General features: G+C 37.4%; 1 protein-coding gene across 2 annotated transcripts; it reads right to left on the minus strand.

The window, feature by feature from the left end:
- Positions 1-131: 131 nt before the first annotated feature.
- wipi2 (WD repeat domain, phosphoinositide interacting 2) lies at positions 132-9388 on the minus strand. Of its 2 annotated transcripts, none has more exons than XM_077213304.1 (12): positions 9104-9388; positions 8011-8093; positions 7179-7348; positions 6971-7067; positions 6633-6730; positions 6445-6537; positions 3761-3831; positions 3536-3643; positions 3164-3328; positions 2929-3036; positions 1992-2089; positions 132-1896 (listed from the first exon to the last, which is right to left on the minus strand). In XM_077213304.1, exons 1-12 carry the CDS (start codon positions 9175-9177, stop codon positions 1784-1786), a joined length of 1278 nt encoding a protein of 425 aa, XP_077069419.1. In that variant the 5' UTR covers positions 9178-9388; the 3' UTR covers positions 132-1783. The 2 variants fall into 2 exon arrangements, with proteins under 2 accessions (XP_077069419.1, XP_077069418.1); XM_077213303.1 differs by having other exon boundaries at positions 3530-3643; positions 9104-9350.
- Between the last annotated feature and the right edge of the window lie 703 nt (positions 9389-10091).

Genomic DNA, 10091 nt, shown 5'->3' on the forward strand with positions numbered 1-10091 from the left:
ACTTTCAATGCAACTCTCCCTCTGAAATACTAATTAGATGTATAATGAACATAAAATATCAGCATACCACTCTCTAAATTGAAGTCAAAATAGAATGGAAAGGAGAGAAAAAATCAAATAAGATGCCAAAACATTTTCAACAGAGGATTTATTTATTCTTTATATGGAACAATTTACATTTTTGTACAAAAATCATTAGAAAACAGATTAAAGTGGCATTGGGGGGTTTAGAGCTCATTGGCTGATGATGAGGACACAAGTCAATTTATTACTGACGTTGACATTTGTTGATATGCAACATCAAAACATGCTCAAGAGACAATCATGCATAAAAATGATCTCAAGATCCTTTAGAGCTCCAAGAATTCAGGCAGTATCTCCAACTTCCTATATTGTTTGCTTGGACACACTGGCTAACTTTGTGTATTGTAAATATTTTGTAATCACATTCATAAACCCTGGTCCTCTAATTTTTCAAAAGAACTTCAGATTTTACATTTGACCTGTCCTGGTTTAACTGCCAGACCATGTGACCCGTTTATTTAGACTGCAGTCCACAGAGATATCCGTGAGAACATACCGTTTGCAAGCTGGATGCTGCAACCATTACTAAAGATTAGGATGTTTTTAGTGAGATATATATTATGCTTTCCCTCTTTGCAAAGGACAAGGCCCTCAAAATAGAAACCTACCTAAAACGAGGCTCTGTCACGTCATAAGCAATCATCCGCTGGTGGTATTGAGAATAAATCAAAGAGACAGGGCCTTGAACTTTCCTCATTCATTAAGAATAAAACAAAATGTTCTGGAAACAAGATGACGACTGACTGCTAGCCTCTTGAAACCACGTTCTTCACTGGAAAGTTCCTTCTGAAACTAATACATTAAACGCCTCCATCAGTCGTATCTACTACTACTGAGGTTACTTAAGTGTTTGGAACTTAAAATAATAAAAAAAATCTTCAATGAAATCAGTCCAGGCCAAAGGAAGACACTAGGGGTAATTCAAAACCAAAAAGAAAAGCCAATCCACATCGCCAAATTCTTTAACCATAATGAGGCAAGGGATTAATCAAAATAGAGTCTTGTAAAGCATGTGCACTTTCAGATGCAGTAATTCAGGGTACAACTAAAATCAACCCTCTTAGCATGTTAAAAACACTGTATAAACAGTTATTGTAACCAGATCATGTATATTGTTATTACAGGACAAAAATTCACATCTCGGTGCCACTGAGCCACAGATGATTGGTAAGGGACATCGCAGACACTGCACAGTTGTGTGGTGATGTAGCAGGCGGCGCAAGCCAGTTCACTTTCAATCACATTTGAAAAAGACACAAATGCACAAACACACAAGTGCTTGTCAAAGTTCAAGAAGAGAAATGGCCAGCAAACACATCAGAACCATCCACATGAAAGCAAAAGTTTTCTAGGATTTCTATTCTTGGCACAAGTACATGCAAAGCTAAGAGACGTGAAACCTGCAGCTTGGATTTCATTTTTTGGTCTGATTAAGGACAAAACCTGGCATTAAAAAAAGGAAATCAAAGAAAAATTCACAAGGTTTTATAAAGTCACAAGGGTGGGTGGGGAGGAAGGAAAACATCTATACGCAACAAGAGATAGAATAAGGCTACAGCTAGGCTTGCTTTAAAATGATCTCTGTTTTAATCCCTTTCTCTATCAGGTCACACATGCCCATAGCAGCACGAGAGGAAGAACCCCCCCCCCCCCCCCCCCCTGCAATGTCACTTAGTCAGTTCCATCTTCTGCCAGCGGCTCAGTCTGTTTCCAGGATTAACGGAGGCTGCTCGTTCTCGTCGTCCAGGTGCAGGGTGTTCATGTCGTCCTCCACTCCAGCACCCCCGACTGCTCCCTGATCCTCAGTGTAACCTGAGACAATGAAAACAATACCAGGCCATTTTAAAAATGTAGACTCTTTGTTCCCCCTCTTCACTGTTATGCGAGTGAAAATGACAGTTTCTTACCTTTGGCAACAGCAGCACTGTAGGTCTGTGTCACGAGTGGCCGGTCGTGAGCGGTCTGTTCAAGAATTTCATTCGCTGGCTCTACACTTCCATCTAACCTAAAGGAGGAAACATTAACGAAGGGAGTAATTCACATGACATGCAGATCAGTGTCAATATAAACTATTTTTAATTTAGAGACTGTAATTGGAATATTTTCAATATCTGCCAAAAAAAAACTAAATTTAAACAAAAATGATACACATGTGTAAGCCAAGTTCAGTTTAAACTAAAACCGTATTCTCGGATAAAAAATAAAAAAAAGAAGTAAACTTTAAATTATGGGATTATTTTGTGGGAGTGGGATTATGGACCAATGAGATTTTAGTGTTGGCAGGATTCCCCAGCACAATGCATCAAAATCGGTTATTCCTGTTTTAGGTTTTCAGTGAACCATACAGGATAATAAATAATTAAAAAGCAGCAAGTCATGGCCAAAAAAATTCTATGTACATACACTACCGTTCAAAATGTTTTTCTGAAATAAATTTACACTTTTATTCAACAGGGACACATTTAATTGTGAGTCAAGACATTTATAATGTTACAAAAGATTTAGATTTCCAACAAATCCTGTTCTTTAGAAATATCTATCTATAATAATCAGAAATGCTTCTAAGCAGTAATGATAGTATAGTAATGATGCTGAAAATTAATCTTTGAAATTCACAGGAATAAATTACATTTTAAAATATATTTAAATAAAAAAATTTGATCTCAATCGTAATATTTCACAATACTCTTACTGTATTTTTGATCAGATATCCTTGGTGAGCAAAAGAGGCTTCTTTCAAAAACGTTTTCAAATCTTACCGACCTCTAAGTTTTTAAACTGTAGTGTACATTTAGACCAATGGTCTAATAGAGTATGTTTCAAATTGATCACACTGGATCTCACTTATGCTGTTTCATTAGTGTGCACTCTCCTCCCTCCTGTGGGTCCAGATTGTACAGGTAAAGATAGCCATCTGCTGCAGCCACCAGCAGCCGTGGAATCTTCTGGATTCTAGAAACCAATCACAAGCAAGATAATCAGAGACACATCTACCCTGATAGCAACCAGTCTGAAAGCATATCTAGATCGTATTAAAAACGTAGGTCTGGTGTGCTATTACAGAATGTTTTTTTCTCACATGGCCAGAGCGCAGATGTTCTTGTGACCTGAAAAGGGCAGTCTGACTGTAGCAAATGCCCTTCCTTGAGTGAACATCTCTGTTACGTGTGCAGGCAGGTATGTTGTGGAGGCCATCAATACTTTCCCAAAGTATCCCGTCCAAGTAGTGGGCTCCTCCTGAGGCCTATGATGGAAAAACATGAGTTTGAAAATGACAACATGGTTGCAAAATAAAAATTAAATGTGTGCCTATATTATGGCTTGTTAATGCATGCTTAATCATGTTCTAACAGGATTTTATCAATAGAAAAGGAAGAAGTACAAATTCACAGGAAGTAGTGAGAAGGTTGTCTGAAAAACCACTTATTTCAGTGGGCATCATTACACTGACTTCTCTCTCTGGGTCTCCAGCTTAAAAATATGAACCGTCTCTGTGTTGCTTGAGGCAGACAGATAGAGTCCCTCCATACTGAAGGCGAGGGAACAGATGCTCACACATCTGTTGAGGGATAATTACAGTAAGTGCATTGATTTTTCATTATGTGAGCTTATTACAATTCCTGGATATTTGAATAAATACAAACCAGATCGAATCGAAAATAATATAGTTAACTACCTCTTTACTCCCCTCCTGAACTCAAAGATCTTTTGGCCCTCGGGAATGCAGAAAACACGGATCACGGTGCCCTAAAAAACACCAAAGAGAGGGTTTGAAAAATTAAACTAATTAAGGTTAACTCTTAATTCATTATTAAGCATCTTTAAATACTGAAGGTTTATTTTAAATGTAATAATGGACTATATGCAAGCACTACTTCAAAAGTTTGAGGTCAGTAAGATTTTTTTTTTTTTTAAAGAAATTAGCTATTTTATTCAGCAAGGAAGCAAATTGACCAATAGTGACAGTGAAGACATTTATAATGTTACAAAATATTTCAAATAATCGTTGATCTAAGCAGCACAACTGTTTTCATCATTAATAATAATAAGAAATGTTTCTTGAGCAGCAAATCAGCTTATTAGAATGATTTCTGAAGGATCATGTGACACTGAAGACTGGAGTAATGATACTGAAAATTCAGCTTTGCATTACAGGAATAAATCACATTTTAAAAATATAAAAATAGAAAAGAGTTATTTTATATAGAAATAATATTTCACAATCTTACTGTTTCTTTTTACTGCATATTAAAATAAAAGAAATGTAGCCTTTAAGTTTCTTGAAACTCCAATTCGGTGTTTGGACAGCTATTATCAATAACTAGGTTTCCATCCAAAGTTGCGAATTTAACTGTGCGCAAAATTGAAATACTGCAAAAAACAGTTGCGAATAAAGCAGTGTTTCCATCCCATGTGTTCAAGAGAACAAAAAAAGTAATTTCCTGGGAAACTGATGCAAAATATCTATAATAAAATTGGAAGTTTCTGCAATCGGGAAAGCTACTTTGGCTCTTTTTCCACCATCATGAATGACTTGCATCTCTGAGCGCACAGACGAAACGCAATAAACCCGGTCATGTTCTCTTGCATTTGGATGCTGGTGTTTGGGAACACAATCATGTGAGACACTTCTGTGAGTGAATTAAACTAAATCATTCTTATGACAGACTCTAGCTCAGGCATTTCAGGATGATCAAACCAACATTTGAGATGCTGTGCAATAAAATTTCTCCACTGGTTAATCCAATTATCCAATCAAAGTCATGCGAGTTGTTTTGTTGCGCATTGAGGCATTTATTGGGTAAAAGTGTTTCCATCGTAGATCATGCGCATGTCTTCTTATTGGTTAAAAAAAATGTATCCGCCTCCATTGAGTGCACAACCTTTTTATGCGCATCTTGGGAGTTTCCATCCATCATTTTTTTTATACAATATCCCAAAATGCACATAAAAATAGGTGAGTGAAATCATATCTAGTGATGAACACGATGATGAAGACAAAAAATCTTATAAAAATACCCCTAACTTTTAAAAGGTAGTGTTTATTAGGGCTGTTGAAACCGCGGTTGAAAAGCAAGATATTGCAGCGGTATTGAGGTAAACCGCTTTAAATACAGCCCCCCCCCGGACTGTCCTGACTTTTAAGCCCCCTGTCCGGCGCAGCCTCAAGCCGGACACTCATTTGTCCTCCTTTTTGGAGTTGCGCTGAATTGTTTTAAAAAAAATTAACCTATAAAAATCCCGCATATTGATAGCAGCTCCCTGATGCCTGTAAATTAGTTCAAATCTCCCGGAATCTAGAGCTCACGAGCTCCAAACCATGTAGCGCGCGCACGACAGAGAGGGAGAGACCTTACGTGTGTGTGCAAATGTGCGTGCGTGGCTCACGAATAAATCCATGTCATTAGAAACAACGTACACACATGTGCAGGCCAATGTTTTTTTAGTTTTTTTTTTTTTGCGGTGATGACAGTGACGAGCTCAGACCCGAGGTTGGAGTCACGTGACCGCGGTATTGCGGTAACCGTCCCAGCCCTAGTGTTTATAGTAGGGGCGAATTTTGCTTTTCATTTTCCTCAACCAAACAAGCCAAGCAGATTCAAAAATCAAACTTTCTTAATGCAAAAAGTGCAATAAAGTAAACATCTAATTAAAACAATCAAGTTCATTTACTTGATTATTCATTTACTTGAACTATTAACCAATACAACACAGTAATAAAGACCAATAGTTACCTTCATAGATTTTTTACAAAAACTGTTTTTTGTTAATGAAGAATTCTGTGAACATTTGTGAATGACAAAGCAAACAAATAGTTCAGAGTTTGGAATTGATTCACTCAATTAATTACAAGTGAATCATGTGAATACTGGCATATAACCCACTTTAAATATACTCTCAATGAGTGTTTTAAAACACACACATTTGTTTCACTATATTAGTGGGGACATTGCATAGACTTCCATTGATTTTATCTCAGGTTAATGATATTTTCTATCACCTAACCCAACCTCTACTCCTACACCTACCCATCACAGAAAGGTGCAAAGCACTAGATTTAAATAAAAACAAGTTTTGGCCAATTCATAGGCCTTTTTAGCTAGTAAGTAAGTAAAATGTCCTTATTAATCAGTTGTAATGATATTTCACTATATTAGTGAGGACATTTGGCCCTCACAAGTATAGCCAAACCAGTATGCACGCACACGCACACGCACACACACACGCACACACACACACACACACACACACACACACACACACACACACACACACACACACACACACACACACACACACACACACACACACACACACACACACACACACACACACACACACACACACACAAAGCTGTACCTTCTCAGAGGCTGTTGCCAATTTAGTCCCGCTTGCATCGAATGCCAGTGCTGCTAGTGGGCTATCATGGGCAGGTATCATGTTAGCTGCCCTCTGGAATGAATACCACACATTCATTGACAAACTGCATTTAACACAATCCCATAAAACCATAATCATTGCAAATCTTTAAACTAAACAGCACTTACCAGGTTGACCGTATCAAAAACTTGTACCTCCCCAATTGTTGCACTTCCCGGATAGGCCAAATAGCAGTTGTCATTACTGATTGACAGGGCACATAGTCCTATAAATGTTTAGTGACATATTAATAATCACAAATTTAAAATCTGTATGGCTACTACGAATTCGTATAACAACAAGGCCATTACTATCTCATCGCTACATTCTTTGCTTACGTTTTCAGTTCCCCAAATATAAATAGAGCACCAAAACATTATGAAAGAAGAACCTGCTGCATGTACTTCCACATGAAAAGTCTGGTATAAACAACAATGATGTACTGACGGCAAGCAGCGTTACCCACCGGAAGGATTCGGAGGGGTCTCTCGAATGGTATGTAGTACTTTCATATCCCTAATGTTGTGGATATAGAGTGACTCCTCTAAACACACTATCAATCTCTGTGGAAATAAAGCAGGTTTGCAACATTCTCAGATGGTCTGATCACGCTTAATAAAATAAATACAACACAGGAAACATGTGTCACGGGAAGAGAACGTCTGCTGACTCACCTGTCTGTTTAGTTTCACAGCCAGTATAGTGTTTGAGTAGCTGTAGTTGCATATCTCTGTCCCTTTCTTGAAATGACAGACCTTCAGCTTCCTAGGTGCCTTAAGGCTGACAATAGCGACAAGGCTGCTGGAGAACAATCTCTCCACGATGCACACATCTTCTGTGTCGGCTGAGGACGAATACACGAGAAAATAAAACATGTTGTATGTATTTATTCAAGTACTTTTAAGTAATCCTGCGCCCTTTGAAGTCCTATAACTAACGATTTCTGACCGGATGCTTTGAAAAGCCTACATCTTACTTTTTAAAGATTTAACCATAACAGTCAGCAAGACAAGCTTTATTCTGGATTTAGTCCTTTTATGATCATTGAGAGGCACAAGGTGTGAATGCAAGCCATTCAGCCGTGATTATATAGATAACAACATCAACTGCTTTTATAAAATGATTATATTACATAATAAAACATGTATTTACTTTTTTTAAATGTACAACATTATTTTATTAAGCAAATTGATGAAGTGCCATAATTACAGTATAAGATATATACGGTCCCTGACATCTAAAAGTCAGGTTAAGACTAAGAGTTGGCCTCTATGGATACAATTTCAGCACATCTGAAATGTTGCATTGGCTAATCAGCACACAGGACCAGAACTATCCGTTTTAATAATTTTCAAGGACTCTCACTTTTCAAAAAAGTTTTTACGCCTCTGATTATCTCTGACCCAGAGAGAGCAGAAAGACATTATCAGCCCCTTCTATCAACTCGTATCACGCCAAAAGGTATGAGTAGCCATGTTGACTGTGATTAAAAAAAAAATAACTTACTACATTCATAGATCTGTTCCAATTTGTCTACTGATGACAAGGAGAAAAACTTGTACCCTGACTTGGTACCCACAGCTAGGGATCTGGAAAGCAAAGAGGTAACAATAATCAATTGCTGCAGTAAACAAATCCAATTTTTATGGTCTAATGGTTTGCTTAATGACTAAAACAAGTTGTTGACATGATGGTGAAATGTGTTAAAGGGGCATTTCGCAATCCTTGTGGTGCAATGTTTGAATTTAAAAAGGCAGGAGACATTAAACTATTTTACAGTAGTTTTGTAGAGTTGAAATGTAGCAGCTGTTATAGCTTATAAAAACACTGGCAGTGTTGTCAGTGAGGTGAGCCACCGGTTACACTGGCAAAAATACTAGTGGAGTCAAAACAATAAGCTTTGACTAACTTGTCAGCTGGTTGGCTGGTTACATTATTTAGAAAGTTAAACTATAGGCGTTTAAAAATTTATCTTTCAGACATAAAAAAAACTTTAGAATCAAAGCTCAAGAAGGCATTTAAGTTACTCGATTGTTGTTAACATTTTAACTACTTTTGCTGTGTCGTCCTACTTTGTAAAACACAGCTAACAGCCCTATTTAACACTTCCTAAATAAGATATCGAACCAAACTTTGTTTTATATTACAAATTTAATATTTCACACCGTTATTATGACGTAAAGCTTTGCAGAAGTACAAATACACCATTTTTTCGTTAGCATGGACGCTAGTGCTACACGTCTCGTGCGTGAATTTTTGTCTGGCGTTATTTTACAGGAGTGGAATTGGGGACTGATTTAATAAAAACAAAGCTGCATTACCACATCAGAGGAAACTGTCGGGGACCGACTTATTCTAACTGACAGAGGAACATAATAACAGTCAGTGTTTTAGCTGGTTAGCAGCACGCTTTGTCATCCCATCTGCACTGCACGCGAGCGACGAGACACGACACAGATAAAGGCGCTCCCATTATAACGAACGAAGCTTCGCGCGACTGCAGTGCAAATTATTCGTTGATTACACCGACAACATTGTGTTGTTTTCGTGTAGACGGGCTGTTGTTAGGCCAGCAGCAGCAGTGTGATTGTTTTCTTACGTGTTATCCTGGTTAAAGTTGGCGAAGAGCAGCTGGCTGCAGCCGGCCTCTCCGCTCTGACTGGCCAGGTTCATGGGCTCGACAACATTTACAGATTAAGCCGAAGTGAAAAGGGCTCAGATGTGGACTAGATCAGTGAAATCTGTGGTCGTCTCGCACTGCCATAAGTTCCACCCTCTTGTTCCAATGAATGTTGTTGTTTTTCTCCAGCCACTGTTGCACCTTTTCGTGCGCATGCGCAGTGCCTGCTGCACGCACCAGCTCCGTCCAAATTAAAGGAAAGGCAGTTTTTTTTAATGCTCCGTCCAAATTAAAGGGAAAAGCAATATTTTCTTTAATGCTTTGCATAACGTATACCAACTATTTTTTTTATATAAACACACAACTGTGTGTTCTTCAATAGAACTTGTTGAAAGGGACAAAATGACAGTTTACATTTACATTTTTTTTTAGCTCTTTAAGCTAACATTTCTAGTTGAAAATATAATATAGGGTAACATGGGGGAAGATGCCCCCTTAAGAACAATGTGCATTTACTTTTAAATGTACATATTTAGATAAGTTATAACAAAATGTAAAATTATTCAATGAGGCTATCTTACCCTTAATTCTGGGGTAAGTTGGATCCCATCCCCTACCCCTCCGGCTAAACTTTTACTGAACATCTTATCCCAAAGGTGTTTTACATCAAAATAAAAACTATAACTGTTACTCCAAAAATCTTAAAATATTGATGTGTTCACAAAACCCTCATTAACAAATAGACACAAAAAAGTTTATATTCAACATAATTCAATATCATAGACCTTCTTTTTTCAGAGACACAAAATTAGATAAATTAACCTCAAAACTGTCTCAGTAGACTAAATCTAAAAAATGTTGATATTCAGATGAAATGACAAAAATTAAAAAACTCTTTTATACAATCTGCCTCGGATTGATAAGTGATTGAAAGACCTTTTAGTAAAAACAAATGGTTGTCGAATGT

The sequence above is a fragment of the Siphateles boraxobius genome, unplaced genomic scaffold (assembly GCF_051911475.1).
Source record: "Siphateles boraxobius isolate OS27281-9 unplaced genomic scaffold, OSU_SipBor_1 66, whole genome shotgun sequence".
In the NCBI taxonomy this organism is placed as follows: Eukaryota; Metazoa; Chordata; class Actinopteri; order Cypriniformes; family Leuciscidae; genus Siphateles; species Siphateles boraxobius.

What these genes read in the sequence shown, in the direction of transcription:
- wipi2 (XM_077213303.1), bottom strand. Translation starts at nt 9,177, where the DNA reads ATGAACCTGGCCAGTCAGAGCGGAGAGGCCGGCTGCAGCCAGCTGCTC. An exon ending in GGAACAGATCTATGAATGTA is followed by an intron (nt 7,349 to 8,010) that starts GTAAGTTATTTT and finishes ATTCGTCCTCAG; the next exon opens with CCGACACAGAAGATGTGTGC. An exon ending in CAGTGCTGCTGTTGCCAAAG is followed by an intron (nt 1,897 to 1,991) that starts GTAAGAAACTGT and finishes TCATTGTCTCAG; the next exon opens with GTTACACTGAGGATCAGGGA.